The 25,395-nt window shown below is 53.6% G+C and overlaps 1 protein-coding gene across 1 annotated transcript in view; it reads right to left on the bottom strand.

The window, feature by feature from the left end:
• Positions 1 to 1,377: 1,377 nt before the first annotated feature.
• The window catches only part of DGAT2 (diacylglycerol O-acyltransferase 2), a 37,252-nt gene continuing 13,234 nt past the window's right edge, over positions 1,378 to 25,395 (bottom strand). Inside the window, exons 3-8 of the mRNA XM_064144215.1 lie at positions 23,941 to 24,048; positions 22,694 to 22,764; positions 7,723 to 7,927; positions 5,569 to 5,743; positions 3,790 to 3,992; positions 1,378 to 1,716 (exon numbers count right to left, since the gene is read on the bottom strand). Coding sequence (XP_064000285.1) covers positions 1,562 to 1,716; positions 3,790 to 3,992; positions 5,569 to 5,743; positions 7,723 to 7,927; positions 22,694 to 22,764; positions 23,941 to 24,048 — 917 coding nt within the window. The 3' untranslated portion in view covers positions 1,378 to 1,561. The remainder of the gene's footprint in view (positions 1,717 to 3,789; positions 3,993 to 5,568; positions 5,744 to 7,722; positions 7,928 to 22,693; positions 22,765 to 23,940; positions 24,049 to 25,395) is intronic.

Here is a 25,395-nt window from a genome sequence, read left to right as displayed (position 1 = left end):
GGTATGGCAACTCCACCACCTCCCTGAGCAGCCCATTCCAATGCCAATCACTCTCTCTGTCAACAACTTCCTCTTAACATCCAGCCTAGACCTGCCCTGGCACAACTTGAGGCTGTGTCCCCTTTGTTCTCTTGCTGGTTGCCTGGCAGAAGAGCCCAACTCTCACCTGGCTACAACCTCCCTTCAGGTAGTTGTAGACAGCAATGACATCTCCAGCTAAAGCTTTGGAAGTGCCTTCCAACCCAGGTGATTCTGTGGTTTTCCAACTCCTGATCTCCTCTATGTAATGTGGAGACTTCTTGGGAAGAGGCTGTCTTTGATGTGTCCATTTGGGTCCATTGCACCCAAATGTTCATAGGAGCTGAAGGCACCACCTCCAACTCAGTGGTGCCCACACTGCATGCTGCTGAGACAGTGTCAGGATGGTGTCACTCAACTCTTGCCATGTTGCCCAGGCATCTTCTGTTGGCTGTAAAGAAGAGGCAGGCTCCTGATCATCTAGGTTGGGGAAAAAAACCTTTAAGGCCATCAACTCCAACCTCTGATCTAGCATTGCCAGGCTGTGCTGCCAGCCAGTGTGACCTGGACAGGCTGAGAGCTGGGTGAAGGCAAACCTGCTTCTGAACTGACAGTCAAAACACAGGTGGTGAAGTCACAGCCACCAAAGCATCCACCACACTGTGCAGCAAGCTCCACCAGACCTATAAACCCAGCTCCATCCTTTGGTTTCCTGCATCACTCCAAACAGGGGAGGTGTTTGGTGTTCTCCTTGTGCTTTTGGAAGAGGCTTTCCCAAAGCCTTCAGTGCTCTGCAAGGATGCCTCAGCACAGCCTCCATGCAATGTGCCTGTAATACTGCAGGTCCTGCTGCTCAGCCTGAAAACCAGATGGATGCTGCTCTCCCTAAACAGCTTTGTGCTGCAGCAATGCTTCTCATCCACAGCTGCTGATGCAACAGCATCGTAGAGCAGATTCTAAAGGCAATCATTTCCCCCCTGACTACCTCAACTCTCACAGCAAGAGGAGGGGAGGTGTTTGGCATTCTCCTTGTGCTTTTGGAAGAGGCTTTCCCAAAGCCCTCAGTGCTCCACGAGGAAGCCTCAGCACAGCCCTTGTGCAATGTGCCTGTAATACTGCAGGTCCTGCTTAGATCAGCCTGAAACCCAGATGGATCCTGCTCTCCCTAAATAGCTTTGTGCTGCAGGAATGCTTCTCATTCACAGCTGCTGATGCAACACCATTATAGAGCAGATTCCAAAGGCAATCATTTCCCTCCTGACTGACTCTCTGGACCCTGACAGCAAGGGGCAGTTGTGCTTTTGTTTCTTTTTCCTGACACAAAGACATCTGTCATGGGATTTATCCAAAAGGAAAACCTTTTTTGTTGGTGGTGGTGTTTTGGTTTTATTGAGTGATCTAGCAATGCTTCAAAACACTTCCCTTGAGAGACACACATACACCCAGACATGCTTTCAAGTAACATGATGACAGTTTGGACTCCTGGAGAAGATGTGTTGATTCCGAGAGGAGGAGGTGGTTGGTGCTGCTGAAACAGTCTCTTTCAGTTGACTTCCAAGACCTCAGACTCTGGCAGGCCAAATTTGCTCTTGTACTTGTCAAAGAGTTTGATCAGAGAGTCTACATACATGCTGTGGTAGAAGTCCACTTCCTTCTGGGATGGGTTGTCAATTTTGGGGATGGTGATGGGCTCCCCAACTGATTGAAAAGAGAAGAGAAAGATCCAGGTTAGGTTGAATGCTCTGCACAGCCTGGAGATCTGCCCTCTGTGGCCACAGCTGTGGCAGCTCAGCACATGGAATCAGTCAGGGTTGGAAAGGACAACAAGGAGCAGCCAGTTCCAACCACCCAACATGGGCAGGGACACCTCACACTAGAGCAGGTTGTCTTGAGCCACATCCAGTCTGGACTTAAACACCTCCAGGGATGAGGCTTCCACCACCTCCCTGGGCAACCTGTTCCAGTGTCTCACCACCCTCATGGTGAAGAACTTCCTAACATCCAGCCTGAACCTCCCCATTTCTAGCTTTGTTCCATTCCCCTCAGTCCTGTCAGTCCTTGACAGCCTAAAAAGTCCCTCCTCAGCTTTCTTTTAGTCCTCTTAAGATACTACAAGGCCACAATAAGGTCACCTCAGAACCTTCTTCTTCCCAGACTGAAGAGCCCCAACTCCCTCAGCCTGCCCTCATAGGAGAGGAGCTCCAGCCCTCTATTCATGCTCATGGCCCTTCTCTGGACACATCCCACTTTGGCATAGTACAGCTTGCCCTTAAAGCAGAGCTTTGTTCAATTCCTCCCAGTTTTGCCACCAGCAAGATGCTCATCACATCTGCAGCCATGTCCAGGTGCATTTTAGCTATGTAAAAGCCAATAGTGCTCCACTGGGGATAGTGCTTGGGAAGTTCCTGTGTGATCCTGCTCTGGCAGGGGGGTTGGACTGAATGAGTTTGAGGTCCCTTGCAACCCCTGACCTTAGGAATCACAGAATGGTTTAGGTTGGAAGTGATCTCAAAGCTCATCCATTTCCAATCCCCTACCATAGGCAGGACACCTCCCACTAGAACAGGTTGCTCAAGGCCTCCTCCAACCTTCTGTAATTCTGTGAGGTTCCATTTGCTCCTGTTTACAGCAGAGTGATAAACCCTTCCTCAAAGAATGAGACACACAGAATGGTAGAGGCTGGAAGGGAGCTCTGGACATCATCTAGTCCAGCCCCTTGGCTAAAGCATGGTCACCCACAGCAGATTGCACAGGATCATGTCCAGGTGGGCTTGGAATCTCTCACCAAGAAAAAGGAGACTCCATAACTCTCTGGGCAGCCTGTGGCACCTCACATCCTTATGTTTAAGGTTGGACCTTCCTGGGTTCCAGTTTGTGCCCATTGCCCCTTATCCTGTCACAGAGCACCACTGAAACCAGTCTGGCTCCATCCTCTTGAGACCTGCCCTGGAACTGTTGCTCAGCATTGAGAAGATGCAAGGGAAGGAAGCAAGGCTAAAAGCTGCAGCTCTTGTGTGTGCTCCTCTACACACACCACAGAAGCCAAACATTTCCCCCTCCCTCTAAGCCTTTCTGCTTTGGGTTGGAAGACTCAAAGGCAAATTTTAGGGTTGGTTTTAAGACTCAGCTGTCAGACAAGAGGACAGAGTCTCAAGTTGTGCCAGGGGAGGTCTAGGCTGGATGTGAGGAGGAAGTTGTTGTCAGAGAGAGTGATTGGCACTGGAATGGGCTGCCCAGGGAGGTGGTGGAGTTGCCATCCCTGGAGGTGTTCAGGACAAGGCTGGATGAGGCACTTAGTGCCATGGTCTGGTTGGTTGGGCAGGGCTGGGTGCTAGGTTGGCCTGGCTGAGCTTGGAGCTCTCTTCCAACCTGGCTGATTCTATGGCAGCATCACACTGCCAGTCCTGAAGGGAGACTTAGCCAGGTGGGGTGGGCCTCTTCTCCCAGCCAACCAGCAACAGAAGAAGGGGCCAGAGTTTGAAGCTGTGCCAGGGCAGGTCTAGGCTGGATGTGAGGAGGAAGCTGTTGGCAGAGAGAGTGATTGGCACTGGAATGGGCTGCCCAGGGAGGTGGTGGAGTGGCTGTGGCTGGAGGTGTTGCAGCCAAGCCTGGCTGGGGCACTTAGTGCCATGGTCTGGTTGGTTGGGCAGGGCTGGGTGCTAGGCTGGGCTGGCTGAGCTTGGAGCTCTCTTCCCACCTGCCTGATTCTGTGAACTCAAGTATGCTGCTACCTAGAGAAACACACAGCATGTGCTTATAGCAGGAACTTACCAACAGTAGTGATGGGCTTGGAGTAAGGTAACAAGCCCCAGGTGTTGGAAGAGAAGAGGCCACGGCCATGAAAGATGCATGGAGCAAAGCCAATGTGCTTCTGAAACTTCTTCTGCACCCATCTTCCCCAGGAGCCCTCCTCAAAGATCACCTGCTTGTACACTTCGTTCTCCCCAAAGGAGTAGACAGGAACCAAGTCAGCACTAGAGAGATGAAAAAGAGATTAGGACTCCACCACCTCTGGGCTGCAGCCAGCCCTGCAGCACCACACTCACTGTTCCGGACCCTGAGGGTGAGCATCCACAGGTTTTTACTGCCCAGAGCTTTGTGTGCAGCACAAACTTGTGACACAGCAGCCACAAGTTTCCCTTCCTGCTGAGGTAGAACTTCCTGTGTTCAGTTTTGGGCACCTCAAGGCAAGAGGGATGTGGAGATGCTGGAGCCAGGGCAGAGCAGGGCAGGGAAGCTGGGGAAGGGCCTGCAGAGGAAATCTGATGAGGAGAGGCTAAAGGAGCAGGGGATGGTTAGAGTGAGGAAGAGGAGGCTGAGGGGAGAGCTCCTGGCTGTCTGCAGCTACCTGCAAGGAGGTTGTGGAGAGGTTGGTGCTGGTCTCTTGTGCCAGGGAATGAGTGCTGGGACAAGAGGGAATGGCCTCAAGCTGCCACTGAGGAGGTTTAGACTGGAGAGGATGGAAAATGTTTTCCCAGCAAGAGTGGTGAGGCAGTGAAATGGGCTGGGCAGGGAGGTGGTGGAGTCCCCAACTCTGGATGTGTTTAAGGGTAATTTGGATGTGGTGCTTGAGGCTCTGGTTTAGGTTGAGCCTTGCAGAGCAGGGCTCTGGGTTGGACTTGGTGATCCTGAGGGGCTTTGCCATCCTGAATGTTTCTGTAATTCCTGGGTTCCAGTTTGTGCCCACTGGCACTTTTCCCATTGCTGGACACCACTGGAGGGAATATCTGCTCCATCCTCTTGTGCTTTTACTTTGGATGTTGATCAGTATAATTTCAAGTTCCTAACCTGTGCTAACTGACATCCATAAGAAGACCCAGCCACATTCTCTGGCTTCATGTGCAGCTCTCCTGCTCTGCAAAAACCTCAGATCATAGAATCAAGAAGGCTGGAAGAGAGCTCCAAGCTCAGCCAGCCCAACCTAGCACCCAGCCCTGTCCAGTCAAGCAGACCATGGCACTAAGTGCCCCAGCCAGGCTTGGCTGCAACACCTCCAGCCACAGCCACTCCACCACCTCCCTGGGCAACCCATTCCAATGCCAATCACTCTCTCTGCCAACAACTTCCTCCTCACATCCAGCCTAGACCTGCCCTGGCACAGCTTCAGACTCTGGCCCCTTCTTCTCTTGCTGCTTGCCTGGCAGCAGAGCCCAACCCCACCTGGCTACAGCCTCCCTGCAGGCAGCAATCAGCTCTGCCCTGAACCTCCTCTGCTTCAGGCTGCACACCCCCAGCTCCCTCAGCCTCTCCTCACAGGGCTCTGCTCCAGGCCCCTCCCCAGCCTTGCTGCCCTTCTCTCAACACCTTCCAGCACCTCAACAGCTCTTTTGAATTGAGGAGCCCAAAACTGGATGCAGCACACAGCATCTTCATATCTATCTCTGTGCCCTACTCAGGGCCAGAGGCCACAACATGTCTGATGTTCTGGTCATACATCCACACAGCACAGCAAGACTGCGGAGAGGAGAATGCATCCATCAGCTGCTGGAGGGCATGAGAAGACCTTTCCCATGCCAGCAGCAGTGCTGTGGCATTGAGACTGTGTCTTACCCATGCCGTAGTGCCAGTTTCACAAATCCTTTCCTGTTCTTCAGGGTCACAGAATTCTTCCCTGGGGTGCAGTTCAGGGACTCTGCTGCTCCTCCAACCACGATGATGATGGCATTGCCACTGCCATTCTTGGACAGGATGTAGTCTATGCTGTCACGGTTCACAGGACATATACCTGCATAGCCAAGAGACATGTGAGGGTCAAGATGTGAGATTATGGAGATCTTGGAAGATTCTGGCCAGCAGGGCCAGGGAGGGGATTCTGCCCCTCTGCTCAGACCCCATCTGGAGTCCTGCATCCAGTTCTGGAGCCCCCACTACAAGAGGGCTGTGGAGATGCTGGAGAGTGTCCAGAGCAGGGCCAGGAGAATGCTCAGAGCCTGCAGCAGCTCTGCTGTGAGCACAGCCTGAAAGAGTTGGGGCTGTGCAGGCTGGAGCAGAGGAGGCTCCCAGGGGACCTTCTTGTGGCCTGACAGTATCTGAAGGGCACCCAGCCCTGCTCAACCAATCAGACCATGGCACTAAGTGCCCCAGCCAGGCTTGGCTGCAACACCTCCAGCCACAGCCACTCCACCACCTCCCTGGGCAGCCCATTCCAGTGCCAATCACTCTCTCTGCCAACATCTTCCTCCTCACATCCAGCCTATGGATGCCCTGAACTGCCCATACTTGCCCTGTTCTCCACACCAAGGCTTTCTGACACCCAGCTCTGGCTAAGAAGGCAGCACAGATCCCTGCTCAGCCCTTTCACACTTGTTAGCAGAAGGAGATCAAAGTTGCTCCCAGCACTGAGCGTGGAAATCCTTCCTCCACCAAGCATGAACCATGCAGATGAGTGGCAGCTGCTGCACTGTGCTGCTCCTCACCACATTTCCACACTACACAGGATTTTCTGGCCATCTCCTCATGCCTCCAAGGATCTCTGCTGTTAGCTCTCATTTCCAGCAGGCCATGAAACAGAATCATTGAGTCGATTTGGCTGTTAGAAAACATGAACCCAGCACTGCCAGATCAACACTAAACCATGTCCCTTGGCACCACATCTACACAGCCTTCAAACCTCTCCATGGGTGATGATTTTACTCCCCTAGGCAGCTTTGAACCACATCAGGGCCAAGTGGGTTGTTCCCCCTCTCCCCAATTACCAAATGCTGTGAAATGCAACAGTTGGTTGTAAATGAGCTTAGGATGTGCAGTGGAAGCAGTGAGGTTTGCTAAGCTTTCACTTGAAGTGATTCATCCCCAATTCATCAAAGGGTTGAGGCAACTGTCAGCACTTCCTAAGTGCTGTTAAAACCTTTGCAGTGATGACCTCAAGGTCCACCATGACAAAGTGAAGACAAATGAAGGCTTTCAGGGGAAGTTAACACAGTCTGAGAGCTCACATCACAGAATCAATCTGGTTGGAAAAGACCTTTGAGATCAAGTCCAACCTATCACCCAACACCATCTCATCAACTAAACCTTGGCACCAGCTGCCACATCCAGCCTCTTTTTAAACACTCCACCTTCTGATCACTTTCATGGCTCTCCTCTGGATCTGCTCCACCTTCTGATCACTTTCATGGCTCTCCTCTGGATCTGCTCCACCTTCTGATCACTTTCATGGCTCTCCTCTGGATCTGCTCCACCTTCTGATCACTTTCATGGCTCTCCTCTGGACCTGCTCCACCTTCTGATCACTTTCATGGCTCTCCTCTGGACCTGCTCCACCTTCTGATCACTTTCATGGCTCTCCTCTGGACCTGCTCCACCTTCTGATCACTTTCATGGCTCTCCTCTGGACCTGCTCCACCTTCTGATCACTTTCATGGCTCTCCTCTGGATCTGCTCCACCTTCTGATCACTTTCATGGCTCCCCTCTGGACCTGCTCCAACAGGTCCCCATCTTTCTTGCTTTGAGGACTCCGTAGCTGAGCTCAGTAATCAGGTTGGGGTCTCACCAAGATACCAAATCTCTTTACAGTGCTTTTGGACAAGAGCATCTTTGAGTTAGGGATGGATGCAGAGAAGCAGCAGTCCCCACAGCAGCAATGTTTCTGTGATGCTACCAGAGAGAAGTGGTTGCAGGAGCTTCTACCACAACTTTTCACATGAGAAGAGGACAGATCAGAGGTAAGGGCATAAGAAGGAAGAAGGAACTCTTGCACTTACCACCAGACATTAAGTAGTCCCTCAAAATGGGCATCCTGAAGTTCCCAGCCAGGGTAGCAAGGTAGGGTCGTATTCCAGGGAATTTCTGGCTGACACCTGTGGCCTCTGTGCTGAAGTTGCAAAAGGCACCCAAGCCCATGATGCCATGTGGATGGTAGCCAAAAATGTAATTCCTGGTTGTCAGCAGGTTGTGGGTTTTAACCAGCTAGAAAATAAAAGAGAGAGAGAGGTCAGATGAAGACAAATGTTTTCAGGTGATAAAGAAACAAACCAAAACCAGAAAAGGAGAACAAGACCAAGTGGAAGGGTCTGCATCTGGGGCTGGGCAGCCCCAAGAATAACTCCAGGCTGGGTGAGGAAAGGCTGAGGGCAGCCCTGAGGGGTCTGGGGTGATGCAAAGCTTCACAGGAGCCTGCAGTGTGAGTGCAGCCCAGACACAACCCTGTGCTGGGCTGCAGCAAGAGCAATGTGGGCAGCAGGGCAAGGGAGGGGATTCTGCCCCTTGGCTCTGCTCTCCTCACACCACACCTGCAGCCCTGGGTGCAGTTCTGGAGCCCCCAGCACAAGCAGGACGTGGAAGTGTTGGAGGCAGTGCAGAGGAGGCCACCAAGATGCTGAGAGGGCTGCAGCAGCTCTGCTGTGAGGACAGGCTGAGAGAGTTGGGGCTGTGCAGCCTGGAGAAGAGAAGGCTTGGAGGAGACCTTGGAGTGGCCTTCCAGGATCTGAAGGGGGCTACAGGAGGGCTGAGGAGGGACTATTGACAAGGTCTTTCAATGAGAGGAGGAGGAATGGGTTTGAGCTGTCAGAGGGGAGATTGAAAGTGGATGTTAGGAAGAAGTTGTTTGCAGTGAGGGTGGTGAGACACTGGCACAGGTTGCCCAGGGAGGCTGTGGCTGCTCCCTCCCTGAAGGTGTTCAAGGCAAGGTTGGACAAGGCCTTAAGCAACCTGTTCTAGTAGGAGGTGTCCCTGTCTATGGCAGGGAGTTGGAACTGGATGCTCTTTGAGGTCCCTTCCAACCTAAACCATTCTGTGATTCTAATGCCCAGTCCCCAGCTTGTGTGTCACCCTACCACAGACAGCAGCTCCCAGGTCCTGCATATGAGCTACCCTGGATTTCATGGGCTGTGATAAGAGCTCTGGGCAAGCTGATCTAGTCGAGAATGTTCCCTGCTTACTGCAGAGGGGGTGGGACTGGATGACCTTCAGAAGCCCCTTCCAGCCCAGAACAATCTGTGATTCATGCAGACTTCAGTTCTCGAAGCAGAGGCAGCAGAATCACAGATTGCAGAACCAGGCAGGGTTGGAAGGGAGCACAAGGAGCAGCCAGTTCCAACCCCTGCCATGCCCAGGGACACCCTACCCTAGAGCAGGCTGCACACAGCCTCAGCCAGCCTGGCCTCAAACACCTCCAGCCATGGGGCATCAACCACCTCCCTGGGCAACCCATTCCAGCCTCTCACCACTCTCCTGCTCAACAACTTCCTCCTCACCTCCAGCCTCACTCTCCCCACCTCCACCTTTGTTCCATTCTTTGTCACTCCCTCACAGCCTCCAAAGTCCCTCCCCAGCTCTTTTGGAGCCCCCTTCAGATGCTGGCAGGCCACAAGAAGGTCCCCTGGGAGCCTCCTCTGCTCCAGCCTGCACAGCCCCAACTCTTTCAGCCTGTGCTCATAGGAGAGGTGAACAAACAGGCTGGCCTTAGCCATGAGCTGACTGCCAGCCAAGCAGGAACAGGGTTTGGGCTGCTCTAGCCTGTGCCATTTGTTTCCCTTCTCCTCCCAAGGGCACTCTTGCAAACCTCTTGTCCAAACCAACCAAGTTCTCCGTGGCCCCGTAGCCGCAGCTACGCCTCCTCGCAGGCTCTCTCTCAGCACATTAGTGGCTCCTGGCCCAGCAGGAGGGAGGCTAAAACCCCATAAAAATCAGTGTCCCAGAACAGCAGCAAGTTTGCTTAGTACCTGGTGAAAAAAAAAAAGCTCCAAGCACTTAATCTGCCTGCTGGCCATGCTCCAAGGAGGCAAAATGCACACAAGAGTGGCTTACCGCTGGAACCATCCCTCTTTTCAAGGGATCCTGCTCTACTCTGCATGCCAAAGGGCTGCCAGAGCACCTCAAGCCACCCACAGCAGAGCTGCAGGATCACATTGCTCTAGGGGTCAGCAATGCTCCTGGAGCACCTCCTCACCTGTTTGCACAGCAGGGACACTCCAAGGCTACCTTAGATGAGCACAGCACAAACCAGGTGTCCTGATGGGAGTTAGAACAGGACTAATTCTGCTCAGGGATTTGGCTTCTCAGTTCAGGCACATTGCTTTGTGCACAGCACCATGAAAGTGGTGAGAGGCTGGAATGGGTTGCCCAGGGAGGTGTTTGAGGCCAGGCTGGCTGAGGCTGTGTGCAGCCTGCTCTAGGCTAGGGTGTCCCTGGGCATGGCAGGGGGGTTGGGACTGGCTGCTCCTTGTGCTCCCTTCCAACCCTGCCTGATTCTATGATTCTTTAGGGGTGAGCAATGTTCCTGGAGCACCTCCTCACCTGTTTGCACAGTGTGGACACTCCAAGGCTATCTTAGAGGGGCAGAGCACAAACCATGCATCCTGCTTGGAGTTCAACAGGACTAATTCTGCTCAGGAATTTGGCTTCTCAGCTCAATCCCTGCTCAGTGAGGGCACTTTGTGAAGCTGAGGGCAGGTTTGTACAGGCAGTGGCTTCTCCTAGCAGTAAGAAGCTGATGGGGAGAGTTATTGCCAAGGGTTGGGCTGCAGGAAGGCTTTGGCTGAGACTTGCTGCTGTGCAGACCAGGAGCACTCCTGAATCTAATCTGAGCTACATTGGGGTGCAATTAATAAGAGGTGGCATCTCTGGGGAAGAGCAGGCAGGAGAAGTGACCTTAAACTGCCCAAAAAAGAAGTTCCATCCCAGGGATGTTATATTCAGTATAAAGCTGAGGGGTAACAAGAGCTCTTCTTTAATGGCCAATGTCCAAGCAGGATTCTGTCCACTCAACCTTCAGCTCTGATCCCTGTGTGCCTCAACCCAGCCCCCATCTACCACTGAGCCCAGCCACTAGCAGTGGTGATGATGACAACATTGCCAGCAGGGGTTGGGTTTGATACTGAGTTTGTATCTGATTATTTCAGTTTGTTCTCATTACTTCCATTCCACCTGGCTTAGCTTTCATTTCCAACCCATAATTTGGGAGAGTGATTGGCATTGGAATGGGCTGCCCAGTGAGGTGGAGGAGTCACCATCCCTGGAGATGCTGAAGACTGAATGAGGCACTTAGTGCCATGGTCTGGTTGACTGGACAGGGCTGGGTGCTAGGTTGGACTGGATGAGCTTGGAGCTCTCATCCAACCTGCTTGATTCTATGATGATTTCTGCTCTCTTACTCCCTTTCTCTTCCTTTTGGGAAGGGAGAAGGGCTGGAGAGACTATCACTTGTCTAGTGTTCAGCCCAGTCTTAATCCCTAACACCATGCCCTGGTACAGTCAGGGCCTGATACTGGCCTCTGGTATCTGGCCAGAAGCTCTTTTACTGTTTCAAGTTGCAGCTATGTCACAGCATGGTAAGGGTGGGAAGGGACCTCTGAAGGTCAAGTCTCAAAATGTCACAGGCTGGAAGGGACCTCAGAAGATCATCCAGTCCAACCCTTCTGCTGCCAGAGCAGGATCACCTAGAGCAGATCCCACAGGAACAGGTTGCTTGTAAGCAGTATTAACATTCCCCCTCAGCCTCCTGCCATGCATGCAAGCAGCTTTCCCTGGTGGCACACAAGTGGTCTGAGTTGGGGAGCTACACAACAGGGCTGCTACATCACCCTGCAGAACCAGAATGGTCTGGGTTGAAAGGGACCTCCAAAGCTCAGCCAGTCCAACAGTCAGCAGGGACAGCCTCAACTAGAGCAGGTTGCCCACAGCCCTCTCCAGCCTCACCTTCAACATCTCCAGAGATGGGACCACAACCACCTCCCCAAGCAACCTGTTGCAGTGTTCCAGCATCCTCATGGTACAGAACTTGTTCCTCACATCCAAACTCAATCTGCTCTGCTTTGAAGCCATTGCCCTCATCCTGTCCCTGTAGGCCTTCACAGTCTCTCTGCAGCCTTCTTGTAGCCCCCTTCAGGTCCTGGCAGGCTGCTCTTAGGTCTGCCTGAAGCCTTCTTTTCTCCAGACTGAGCACCCCCAACTCCCTCAGCCTGTCCTTGTGGCAGAGCTGCTCCAACCCTCCCATCATTTTTGTGGCCCCCCTCTGGACCTGCTCTATCAAGTCCCTGTCCTTCCCAAGTGGAGGACTCCAGAAGCAAGGTGTTGGGCTGGATGATCTCTAGAGGCTGCTCCCAAACAGTGCATCCTGTGACTCTCTCCAAGTAGGGATCAACAGCTGGACTCTGATCTTAAAGCTCCTTCAGAAGCAAAACAGCTCTATTAAAGTCCACTACTCTTCATGTTTTCCTGACTCAGTAGGCTTGGGCAGGACCCACAAGCCCCAGTTGCACCTTCAAGCACCAAGTACTAAACAACTGCACCTCCACAAAGGTCTCCCAGGGTCAGATGCCGTAGGAAAGAGTGCAGCTTTCCGAGACGTCACAGCCACGTTACCCACCCTTGGCCAAGGAGAGCCTCAGCAGCCAACAAGTCCCTTTTGTTGAATCATGCTGCAGGGAGCTGAAAGTGCTGTTGCAACACAGCCCAGAGCATGCCCAGAAATATGATTCCCTCCTCCTCCTCCTCCTCCCCATGTCCCCCACTGCTGTCCCTAGATGAGGCTCCAACATTTGTGCTATTTCAGACAGCAGCTGCCAGCCAGGCGTGACGCAGCAGAGGGTGAAGCAAGTTGAGTGCCCCTCTTTACACTTTTCCTCCAGCCCTGAGGACAAGCCAGGCTACAGGAAGCATGGTGGTTGTGGCTAGCTGCTCTGTAGAGCCTCCAGGGTCTGTGTCCCTCCAAGTCAGCCTTCCTCCTCTCTCCTGCGTCCCTCCAAGTCAGCCTTCCTCCTCTCTCCTGCGTCCCTCCAAGTCAGCCTTCCTCCTCTTTCCTGTGTCCCTCCAAGTCAGCCTTCCTCCTCTTTCCTGTGTCCCTCCAAGTCAGCCTTCCTCCTCTTTCCTGTGTCACTCCAAGTCAGCCTTCCTCCTCTTTCCTGTGTCCCTCCAAGTCAGCCTTCCTCCTCTCTCCTGCGTCCCTCCAAGTCAGCCTTCCTCCTCTCTCCTGCATCCCTCCAAGTCAGCCTTCCTCCTCTTTCCTGCGTCCCTCCAAGTCAGCCTTCCTCCTCTTTCCTGTGTCCCTCCAAGTCAGCCTTCCTCCTCTTTCCTGTGTCCCTCCAAGTCAGCCTTCCTCCTCTTTCCTGTGTCCCTCCAAGTCAGCCTTCCTCCTCTCTCCTGCGTCCCTCCAAGTCAGCCTTCCTCCTCTCTCCTGCGTCCCTCCAAGTCAGCCTTCCTCCTCTCTCCTGCATCCAATTTGATGATGACTCTGCTGCCACTCCTCAAAGTGAAAGGGCTCTCCCTTGACCAACTGGGACAAACAGGGCTTCCAGAATGGAGTCATGAATGTTAGACAACACCTCTGAGATGATGGAGTCCAACAATAACATGGTTTAGGTTGGAAGGGACCTCAAAGCTCAGCCAGTTCCAGCCCTCTGCCATAGGCAGGGACACCTCCCACTAAAACAAGTTGCTCAAGGCCTCATCCAACCTGAACACCTCCAGGGAGGGAGCAGCCACAACCTCCCTGGGCAACCTGTGCCAGTGTCTCACCACCTTCACTGCAAAGAACTTCTTCCTAACATCAACCCAACTAAACCATGTCCCCAAGTTCTACGCCCATGGGTTTCCTCCACCACCTCCCTGGGCAGCCTGTTCCAATCCCTGACTGCCCTTGCAGCAAAGAAATTGCTCCTACCCAACCTAAACCTTTCCTGGTGCAACTTGAGGCCATTTCTCTCATCCTGTTATTAGTTACTAGTGAGAAGAGCCCAATCCTCACCTCACTCCAACCTCCTTTCAGGTATTCGTAGAACACCAGAAGGTCTCCCCTCAGCCTCCTCTTCTCCAGACTAAACAATTCCAGTTCCCTCAGCTGCTCCTCATAAAACCTGAAGAAATGGTGCCTGGAAACCAGTCTCCAGGAAAAAAATGGAGTGGGAATAAAACCAAGCAATGATATTGAGAACAACTCTTCCACCTCTCAGATCCTGCTCAGTTCTAGCAAAGACTCCAAGCCTGGTAGCTAAAGACACACATCTTGTTTGGATGCAGCCCTTAGAGCTCTTCTCAGGGCAAAGTAGTGATTTCCAAGCTCCAAGCCTCATCCCTTCACCTCCACCAAGCACAGAATCTCCAAGGCTGGGACAGAGCTCTGAGATCACCAAGTGCAGCCCATAAGCTAACACAGCCACATCAGCTAAGCCATGCCACCAAGTGCCACATCCAGGCTTTTCCTGAAGACCTCCAGGGATGGTGACTCCTCCTCCCTGGGCAATCCATTCCAGTGCCTAATCACCTTTCCATGAGGAAGTGCTTCCTAATGTCCTTGGTGCCATGGTCTAGTTGACTGGCTAGGGCTGGGTGCTAGGTTGGACTGGATGATCTTGGAGGTCCCTTCCAACCAGGTTGATTCTATGGTCCAACCTAAAGCTCCCTTGGCACAGCTTCAGGCCATGTCCTCTTGTCCTGTCACAAGTTGCCTGGCAGAAGAGCCTGACCCCCACCCCACCACAACTTCCCTTTAGGGAAGGAGAGAGTGATGAGGTCCCCTCTAAATCTCCTCTTCTCCAGGCTGAACACCCTCAGCCTCTCCTCATCAGACTTCCCCTCCAGCCCCCTCACCATTCTTGTAGCTACAGCACAGCTGACAGAGGGAGCTTGTCCTTATCACTCTGGGACACAGAGCATTTGTGAGCTGAGCTGGGCAGAGCCCCACAGCTGCTCTCACACAGCCACACTGTTCTGCTGCAAGCTATGGCAAGCTCCCTGCTCCAGTCCTTCCATCCCATGCAAGGACACCCAGCTGCCAGAGGATCCCAGTGATCACACACCTTGTCCAAGCCCCAGCTAAGCTACAGCCTGTTCTCTCTGAGTTTTGCTTTCCAAGCACTATCATGGGGGCACAAGGCTGGGGATACCCACACCATGCTCATCTTCATCACTTCCAGTCCCAGGACTGAAGCTTTCCTTTGGAGGCTGCACATTCTCTATTAGCCTTCTTCCACCTGTCCTCTTGACAAGCAAACCCTGAGCTGCCTTAAGGATGTGCTGTAGGTGTCACTGACAACATTTCTGCTCCTCTCTTCTGAGCATCTAACAGGTTTTTCCTTTTGCCTTCAAGTTTCCCTCCAGCCCTCAACTCCTTCAAGGCCCAGAGCTCCCAAAAGGCAGATGCAGCAGGGCCATGGTGCATTCCAGATGGTGTATCAGGGAAAGTGTGTTCCACAGGTCCAAGGAGGTTCTGCTCCCCCTCTGCTCTGCTCTGCCCTGCTGAGAGCACAGCTGCAATGCTGTGTCCAGTTTGGGGCTCCCCAGGGCAGGAGGGACAGGGACCTGCTGCAGAGTCCAGCAGAGAGCCACGGGGGGGAGTGGGGGACTTGAGCATCTGCCCTGTGCAGAGAGCCTGAGAGCCCTGGGGCTGCTTAGGCTGCAGGAGAGAAGGCTGAGAGGAGCTCTGCTCAATGTCTCTCCCTAGCTGAGGGGTGGGTGTCAAGTGGAGGGGGCCAAGCTCTGTTGGGGGGTGCAGAGCAAGAAGCCAAGGAGCAATGGATGCAGAGTGGAAGAGAGAAGGTTTGAGCTGGGCAGAAGGAGGAACTTGTTTGATGTGAGGGTGGCAGAGGCCTGGAGCAGGCTGCCCAGAGAGGCTGTGGAGTCTCCTTCTCTGGAGGCTTTCCAAGCCCACCTGGATGCACTCCTGTGTGAAGTACCTTAGGAGAGCCTGTTGGACAGAAGGCTTGGACTGGCTGATCTCTGAAGCTCCCTTCCAGCCTCTAAGGTTCTGTGGTTAGTGCTGGGATGGAAGCTGGACCTTTAGCCCCCTGCTCTCACACACCTATTCCCAGCTGCTACCTGAGAACAAACCTGTTGCCCTGGGAGCAAAGGTCCAGTCATCTGCTCCAGAAGATGAGGTTCCTTTAACTAGAGCTAAGCCTGCCTGCAGAAGCAATAAAACAGTGCAATGATGGCTAAAAAAAGAGAAGTGTTAGCATTTGGGGCCAGAAACACCCAAAGGGTTGCCAAATGTATTTGAGGGAAGAGGGTAAGTGGGAGACTTGAGCATGCAGAAAGAGGACTGCAGAGATGCTGCTGGCTCCTGGTGCTGAGCAGCAAAGAGCAGGATGAAGGTAGATGAAGGGTCCAGAGCAGAAGTCATGGGAGGAGCAGCTGAGGGACTTGGGGTTGCTTAGCCTGGATAAAAGGAGGCTGAGGGGAGACCTCACTGCTCTCTGCAGCTCCCTGAGAGGAGGTTGGAGCAAGGTGAGGGCTGGTCTCTGTGCTGAGTGTGTTCTACACCCAGTGAACAATCCTGGCATGCATTAAATACCTCAACCAAGCTAAGCTTTGCTCAAGGACAGGTCAGCAGTGTGCCCGAGTGGCCAAAGTAGCCAACAGCAGCCTGGCTTGGAGCAGCACTGGTGTGGCCAGCAGGACTGGGACAGTGGCTGTCCCCCTGTTCTCAGCACTGGTGAGGCCACATCTTGAGAGCTGGATTCAGTTTTGGAGTCCTCTCACTACAAGACAGACATTGAGAGGCTGGAGCAAGCCCAGAAAATGATAAGAAAGCTGGTGAAGGGTCTGGGGAAGAGCCCTGGTGAGGAGCAGCTGAGGGACCTGGGGTTGTTTACTCTGGAGAAAGGAGGCTGAGGAGAGACCTCACTGCTCCCTACAGCTCCCTTAAAGGAGGTGGGAGTGAGGTGGCTTTTGGTCCCTCCTCTCAACAAACAGATAATAGGATGAGAAGAAACAGCCTCCAGTTGCACCAAGGGAGGTTTAGGTTGGACACTGGCAAAAGTTTCTTCCCTGGAGGGGTTGTCAAGGCCTGGAAGAGGCTGCCCAGGTCAGTGGAGGAGCCTCCAGCCCTGGAGGGATTGAAAAGCCATGGAGATGTGGTGCTGAGGGACACAGTTTAGCAGCGATCTGGCAGCACTGAGTCAGTGGTTGAACTTGGTGATGTTAGAAGTCTTCCTCCAGCCCAAATGATTCTCTGACTCTGATAATCTGTGTGGGTCTCATCTACCTGCAAGCTGAGCAGCAGCAACTACAGAAGCAAGCAGAAGAATTGAGCTCATCCTGCAGGATCCAAGCAGCTGTAGGGAGCATTAAGACAGCAAAGCATCTTGAGGACTGCAATTAGCTGCATCCCACTCAGCAGCACTGTGGAAAGAATTGTCTCACCTCCTTAGCAGGGCAAGCTAGGGCCCAAAGGCTCCTCCAGGCTCGTGGTGTTAGCACTACACAGAGAATCATTTGGGCTGGAAGAGCTCTTGGATGTGATCAAGTCCAACCATTAATCCAGCACTGCCAGGTTACCAAACCATATCCCTCAGCACCACATCTACCAAGCTTTCAAATCCCTCCAGGGGTGGAGAATCCACCACTTCCCAGGCAGCCTCATTCCAGGGCTTGACAACCCTATGAGGGAGGAAATTTTTCCCCAGTATCCAACTTAAATCTCCTTTGGTACAAAAAGGAAGCAAAACAAAGCAGAAGCCTTCATTCCCATCCTGTAAATCATCTCCTGCAACTAGGGAGCAGCTCTGCCAGGAAGCCAACTAGGACAGAGTGCAAGGCAAAGGCTGTAAAAAAGGCAGAGCCTTGCAACAGTTCCTGCTCTGGCACCCTGTTGAGTGTCCCTTCTCAGCAGGAGACCAAGGTGGGCTCACAGCACAGATCTGAAAGGTGAGCCAAAGGTCTGCAAGTCCTTATCTCAAAGGCTATTGCCTGTGCAGATAAGCAGCTGTGCTCACCTGCCGAGGGGCTCCTTAGCATCCTTGGCATGCTAATACTCTTGGTAACCACAGGGTGTTAGGGGCTGGAAAGGACCCCCAGAGATAGAATCACAGAACCAAGCAGGTTGGAAGAGAGCTCCAGGCTCAGCCAGCCCAACCTAGCACCCAGCCCTGACCAACCAACCAGACCATGGCACTAAGGGCCCCAGCCAGGCTTGGCTGCAACACCTCCAGCCACAGCCACTCCACCACCTCCCTGGGCAGCCCATTCCAATGCCAATCACTCTCTCTGCCAACAACTTCCAAACAACATCCAGCCCAGACCTGCCCTGGCACAGCTTCAGACTCTGGCCCCTTCTGCTCTTGCTGCTTGCCTGGCAGAGGAGCCCAACCCCACCTGGCTACAGCCTCCCTGCAGGCAGCAATAAGCTCTGCCCTGAGCCTCCTCTGCTGCAGGCTGCACCCCCCCAGCTCCCTCAGCCTCTCCTCACAGGATTTGTGTTCCAGGCCTTTCACCAGCTTTGTCTCCTGTCCAACCCCCCCTGCCAGAGCAGGACCAGAGAATCCAGCTCAGGTCACACAGGGGAGGGTTAGGCTGGATGCTAGGAAGCACTTCCCCAGGGAAAGGGGAGTTAGGCACTAGAATGGGCTGCCCAGGGAGGTGGTAGAGGCACCATCCCTGGAGATGTTTAAGGCAAGCTTGGCTGTGGCACTTAGTGCCATGGTCAGGTCGCTGTGGTGGTGTTAGGTCAAAGGCTGGACTTGATGGTCTGAGAGGTCTGTTCCAGCCTCAGTAATTCTTGCCCTAAAGGATAGCTTTAGATTGTGGCACTCCCCTCACAACATCCTCAGAGCAGCAGGATGTGACTGGGAGGCTGCTGGGAGCTTGTCTGGGTAGCAGCAGCCCTGATTGCAGCCAGGCACACAGCACTGTGCCCACCCCTGCAAGAGCTTGGGCTTTAGCTGAGAGTTCAGCACCAGGATTTAGCTCACTGGAAGCCTCCTCAGCTGCTTCATGCATTGCTTAGCTTAAAGCACTGTCTGTAAGGCCAACCACTAAGCAGGGGGCAAACTTAAGCTTCTGCTTTCCTAAAATAGCTTCTCAGTGTCAGAGCAGCTGCACAAAGTTCCACTGAACGTGGGCAACCTCTGCTCATCCTGAGGAACTGACCCAGATTCAGGCTGCTTCTCCAACCCACACGAGCTTACAAAACATGACCTGGGCTCTCCAGACACAGGTGTCAAGGGCATGCAGCCAGGCTCAGGGCAGAGGTGCCCAGTGACAGGACAAGGAGCAGCAGGTACAAGCTAGAACACAGCCAGGCTCATGGCAGAGGTGCCCAGTGACAGGACAAGGGGCAGCAGGTACAAGCTAGAACACAGCCAGGCTCATGGCAGAGGTGCCCAGTGACAGGACAAGGGGCAGTGGGTACAAGCTTGAACACAGGAGGCAGCAGAGCCCAACCCCACCTGGCTACAGCCTCCCTGCAGGCAGCTGCAGGCAGCAATCAGCTCTGCCCTGAGCCTCCTCTGCTGCAGGCTGCACCCCCCCAGCTCCCTCAGCCTCTCCTCACAGGGCTCTGCTCCAGGCCCCTCCCCAGCCTTGCTGCCCTGCTCTCAACACCTTCCAGCACCTCAACAGCTCTCTGCAATTCAGGAGCCCAGAACTGGACACAGCACTCCAGGGGTGGCCTGAGCAGTGCTGAGCACAGGGGCAGGAGAACCTCCCTTGTCCTGCTGCCCACACTGCTCCTGAGCCAGCCCAGGATGCCATTGGCTCTGCTGCCCACCTGGGCACTGCTGCCTCAGCTTCAGCTCCTCTCTCCCAGCACCCCCAGGGCCCTCTCTGCCTGCCTGCTCTCAGCCACTCTGGCCCCAGCCTGTAGCATTGCCTGGGGGTTTTGTGCCCAACCCATAGAAAGGTTTATGTTGGAAGGGAGCTCAAAGATCATCCTGTTGAACACCTCCAGGGAGGGAGCAGCCACAACCTCCCTGGGCAAGCTGTGCCAGTGTCTCACCACCCTCACTGCAAAGAGCTTCTTCCCAACATCCACTTTCAATCTCCCCTCTGCCAGTCTGGACATTGTGATCTTGGGTCACCTGCTCTGGGGTGACTCTGCTGTATCAGGGGGAGTTGGACTCAATCTCCAGAGGTCCCTTCCCAGCCCCCTACCATTCAGGGATTCTGTGAACAATCCCTACTGGCATTTCAAGATGCTGACTCAGGTGGAAATCAAGCCTGATCAGCACAAAGATCTGGCCAGAGAGTCTCTTCTTCATGTAGTTACTGTGAGAGAGCAAACCTGATGCCAACAGGTAGAGCTGTGGAGGACTGCAGCAGAGCTGGCCACAAGTTCTAGCATGCAGCTTTGTCAGAGGCCAATACTGGTAGCATTCCAGGCTGGGTAGACTTAGTCTGCATCAGCTGAGCCCACAGCAGCCAGGCACATGGAAGACTTCCACTGTCAGCCCTGCAGTCACTAAAGGTATCATAGTGAGAGGCCTCCATTCCCAAGCTGGTGGTGCCACAACTGTCACCCACTGGGACTTGAATCTCTATTCCAGGGGAGGTGGCCTCAAGATTTGGGGAAGAAAATCTGCAGAACTGATATCTAAGCCCCAAAATAAAGAGTAAATTCTAAGCTAATAACCTGATGCAGATGTGCCCTGTGCTGAAATGGGTGCAGCTGGCACAGCCCCTGGGCCAGAGCTCGCAGAAGAGAATCACAGAATCAGTCAGGGTTAGAAGGGAGCACAAGGATCAGCCAGTGCCAACCCCCTGCCATGCCAGGGACACCCTACCCTAGAGCAGGCTGCACACAGCCTCAGCCAGCCTGGCCTCAAACACCTCCAGCCATGGGGCCTCAACCACCTCCCTGGGCAACCCAGTCCAGCCTCTCACCACTCTCCTGCACAACAACTTCCTCCTCACCTCCAGCCTCACTCTCCCCACCTCCACCTTTGCTCCACTCCCCCCACTCCTGACACTCCCTCACAGCCTCCAAAGTCCCTCCCCAGCTTTTTTGGAGCCCCCTTCAGATGCTGGCAGGCCACAAGAAGGTCCCCTGGGAGCCTCCTCTGCTCCAGCCTGCACAGCCCCAACTCTTTCAGGCTGTGCTCACAGCAGAGCTGCTGCAGCCTCTCAGCATCCTCCTGGCCCTGCTCTGGACACTCTCCAGCATCTCCACAGCCCTCTTGGCCCAGGGGCTGCAGAACTGGATGCAGGACTCCAGGTGGGGTCTCAGCAGAGCAGAGGGGCAGAATCCCCTCCCTGGCCCTGCTGCCCACACTGCTGCTGCTGCAGCCCAGGCTCTGCTTGGCTCTCTGGGCTGCAAGTGCACACTGCTGGCTCCTGCTGAGCTTCTCGTCCAGCAGCACCCCCAGGTCTCTCTCCTCAGGGCTGCCCTCCAGCCACTCACTCTCTTGAGATTCCCACTCTACCAGTGTGTAGCACAGACTGTCCCCAGGACTCCAGGCTACCTATTTGCAAGTGAGGCAAGGCCATTTCTGTGGCTACACTTCAAACTGATCTGATTCTCCTAACTGAATTGTCCCAGAAGCATCCTTGTGAAGAGTCTCCCAACCAAATTAGAACCCAAATCTAACTCATTTGTACACAGTTGTGGGTGAGTATCTGCAGAGGGCTAACAAGAAAGCTTCTGAGGGTCTTTTTAGGGTGTCAGGTAGTGATAGGACTGGGGAGGAATATATCTAAGCTAGAGGAAAGGAGATTCTGATTGGATGTTAGGAAGAAGTTCTTCACCAAGAGAGGGGTGAGACATTGGAACAGGTTGCCCAGGGAGGTGGTGGAAGCCTCATCCCTGGTGTTCTTTAAGGCCAGGCTGGATGTGGCTCTGAGCAACCTGATGTAATGAGAGGTGTCTCTGCCCACGGCAGGGAGGCTGAAGCTGGATGATCCTTGAGGTCTCTTCCAACCCTGAAAACTCTGTGACTTGGTAGTAGAAACTGCATTTGGGATCCCTCTCCAGCACTGGAGCACACTCTGCTCTCCATCAGCTGAGACCTAGGCTGACCAGGCTGTGCAGCCCTGGTGTGTTTTTCCATCTACACCTACACTTGCCAAGGATTACCTGTTCAAAGCAGCCAGAGTGTGGCAAGAGGTTTGTTCCCCTGCAGCACCAAGACTAAACGACTTGGCAGGAGGAGGACTGTTGGAAGCCACTTTTGGCTTCCTGCTGGAACAGGATTTCCAACTGCTTTCTGAGGCTGGACTGTCTTAAGGACAGGTAGATGAAAAACCCATGACAAGGTCCCTCCCTTTTACTCAGGCTGAGTAGAACTTGCCAGCAGCTTTACATAACAGTCCCTTCAGCTGCGTGTCCTTCCAAAGAGGATCAGGTTCCCTCCCAGCTGAGGTTGGCTCCTGTTCCCTTCCAAGTCCTTCAGCTCATTCTGCAGTCCCCAGAGCAGGCTGACAGCCCTGTCCTCTGTCTGCAACACATCTGAACTGGTAGGGGAAGTACAAGCAGAAGGTGGACAAGTTACATGTTGGAGAAGAGCCAATCAGGGATCAGTGCTGGGCCAAATCCTGCCCAGTAGCTTTACTGATGATCTGGAGCAGGGGATTGAGCTCCAAAGCTCAGCCAGTCCAACCCCTTCTGCACTCAGTAGGAACATCTTCAACTAGAGCAGGCTGCCCACAGCCCTCTTCAGCCTCACCTTCAGGCATGGGCTACAAGCACCCCCCCAAGCAACCTGTTACAGGGTTCCAGCACCCTCCTGGTGCAGAACTTGTTCCTCACATCCAAGCTCAATCTGCTCTGCTCTACTTTGAAGCCATTGCCCTCATCCTGTCCCTGCAGCCCTTTGCAAACAGTCTCTCTGCAGCCTTCTTGTAGCCCCCTTCAGGTCCTGGCAGGCTGCTATGAGGTCTGCCTGGAGCCTTCTCTTCTCCAGGCTGCACACCCCCAGCTCCCTCAGCCTGTCCTCATAGCAGTCCTGTTCCAACCCTCTGATGATTTGGTGTCCCTCCTCTGGACCTGCTCCATCAGGTCCAGCACAGAGTTAAGTTGTCACTTACTCTTATTGGGAAATAATCCCTGAAGTACCTCCAAATGGCCCAGTTCCTCACCCACTGGGATCTTCTTCCACCTGAAAGGCAAGAAAACAACCATGTTTGAAAAGCTCTTTCCCCACAGGTGGGAAAAGAAGCCTAGAAAACTCCAAGTTTGCTGCCTCACTGGAGAAAGCAACAATTTCACTCCTCCCAGAGGGACACTGCACCTGTCACTGAACCCAGGTGGAACCATCCCTAGTCAGGACTTCAGCATACCCCAAGCCCAACTTAAAATTCAGGGCAGTGTCTGACTTGTCCACTGCCCAACAAGTTAACAGCTCAAGATAGAAACAGCTCAATGGTAGCCTCAGATTCATCCTTTGGGAAAGGCCTCAGTATAGGAGGGATATGGACTTGATGGAACTGGTCCAGAGGAGGGCCAGGGTTGGAGCAGGACTGCTATGAGAACAGGCTGAGGGAGCTGGGGATATGCAGCCTGGTGAAGGCTCCAGGGAGACCTGAGAACAGCCTGCCAGGACCTGAAGGTGGATACAAGAAGGCTGCAGAGAGACTGTTTGCAAAGGGCTGCAGGGACAGGATAAGGGCAATGGCTTCAAAGTAGAGCAGAGCAGATTGAGCTTGGATGTGAGGAGCAAGTTCTGCAGCAGGAGGGTGCTGGAACACTGCAACAGGTTGCCTGGGGAGGTGGTTGTGACCCCATGCCTGGAGATACTGAAGGTGAGGCTGGAGAGGGCTGTGGGCAACCTGCTCTAGTTGAGGATGTCCCTGCTGAGAGGGGAGGGGGTTGGATTGGCTGAGCTTTGGAGGTCCCTGCTATGAGGTCTGCCTGGAGCCTTCTCTCCTCCAGGCTGAACACCCCCAGCTCCTTCAGCCTGTCCTCAGAGCAGAGCTGCTCCAACCCTCGCCCTCCTGGATGTGTTCCTCTGGGATCTGTGTCAGATAGGATTGTCCTGCTCTGGCAGGGGGGTTGGACTCTCTCTCCTTGGGTCCCTTCCAACCACTAACATCCTGTGAGCCTGTCACCCTCTGAAGCTGTTCCACCAGGTCCTTGCCCTTTCCATGTTGAGGGCTCCAGACCTGGACACAGTACTGCCCCTGAAGTCTCTCCAGAGCAGAGTGGCAGAATCACCTCTCTCCATTCAGCCAAGTCCCACTAAGGAGGGAAGCCACCCATGGCAAGGAAGTGCTTCTTTGTCCAGGTAAGAGGACAGGGACAGTTGAGCAGCAAGGATCTGTGCTTCCATATTTACCTTTCTTTGGTGTGTTCCAGTCAAATACCAGCCAGGCTAAGTACAGAGCAGCAATGGCCCAGCAGTCTGTGCAGAGTATGTACATCAGGATTAAAGTGCAAGCAATACCTGTAGAGGAGCAAGAGGAGAAGCAGCAAACAAGACTGGGTCAGGTTTTGGTCTGTATTTCCAGTTGCATAAAGAGCCCCTTGCCTTTTGACCCTTCTCTGCTGCAGTCTTAGACCCCATCTGATGTCATTAAGCCTCCAACAAATCGGATTGAGCTGAGAACCCCTTATGTAGGGCTGAGGCAGCTACCTGCTTTCAAGTCCTCAGGGATTCTCCAGGTCTCTCTTCTGTAACATCTCCAGCTCGGGCAGCTGCTTCAGTAGGCAACAGCAACACTGCCACAAGCATGAAGAGTTCTTTGTGACCCTCACCAAGGTGTGTGTGGGGGACACAAGCCTCCCACTTCAGTGTCACAGTATCACCAAGGTTGGAAGAGACCTCACAGATCATCAAGTCCAACCCTTTACCACAGAGCTCAAGGCCAGACCATGGCACCAAGTGCCACGTCCAGTCCTGCCTTGAACAGCTCCAGGGATGGCGACTCCACCACCTCCCCAGGCAGCCCATTCCAGTGTCCAATGACTCTCTCAGGGAAGAACTTTCTCCTCACCTCCAGCCTAAATCTCCCCTGGCACAGCCTGAGGCTGTGTCCTCTTGTTCTGGTGCTGGCCACCTGAGAGAAGAGAGCAACCTCCTCCTGGCCACAACCACCCCTCAGGTAGTTGTAGACAGCAATTAGGTCTGCCCTGAGCCTCCTCTTCTCCAGGCTAACCAATCCCAGCTCCCTCAGCCTCTCCTCGTAGGGCTGTGCTCAAGGCCTCTCCCCAGCCTTGTTGCCCTTCACTGAACATGTTCAAGCATCTCAATGTCCTTCTTAAACTGAGGGGCTTGGAGCCAGGTGAGGGTTGGTCTCTTCTCCCTAGTCTCAGATGATAGGAGAGGAAATTGTGCCAGGGAGGAGATAAGGGAACATTTCTTTGCTGCAAGAGTGGTCAGATATTGGCACAGGCTGCCCAAGGTGGTGGAGGAGTCATTGACCATGAGAGTGTTCAAGAAACATCTGGACATGGCATTTTGGAAGTGGCTTAGTGGGCATGGTGGTGTTGGGTTGACAGTTGGACCTGACCAACTTCTAACCTTAATGATTCTGGGATCTTTCAGTCTTTCCATAGCTTCTGTGGTTTTCTAGAGCCAAGCACAGCTAAAACTATTTGTCTCTTGCTAAATAGCAAAGGATGCAAATATGCTCGTCCAGAGGAACCCAGACAGGCAAGGTGGGCTCCAGGGAGACCTTGGAGCTGCACTTCTATATCTGATAGGAGCCTACAGGAAAGCTGGGAAGAAACTATTTAGAAGGGCTTGAAGAGACAGGATGAGAGGCAGTGGTTTGAAACTGGCACAGGATAG

This window comes from Pogoniulus pusillus, chromosome 6 (assembly GCF_015220805.1).
Source record: "Pogoniulus pusillus isolate bPogPus1 chromosome 6, bPogPus1.pri, whole genome shotgun sequence".
Lineage (NCBI taxonomy): Eukaryota > Metazoa > Chordata > Aves > Piciformes > Lybiidae > Pogoniulus > Pogoniulus pusillus.
This window is presented reverse-complemented; position numbering and strand designations above follow the sequence as displayed.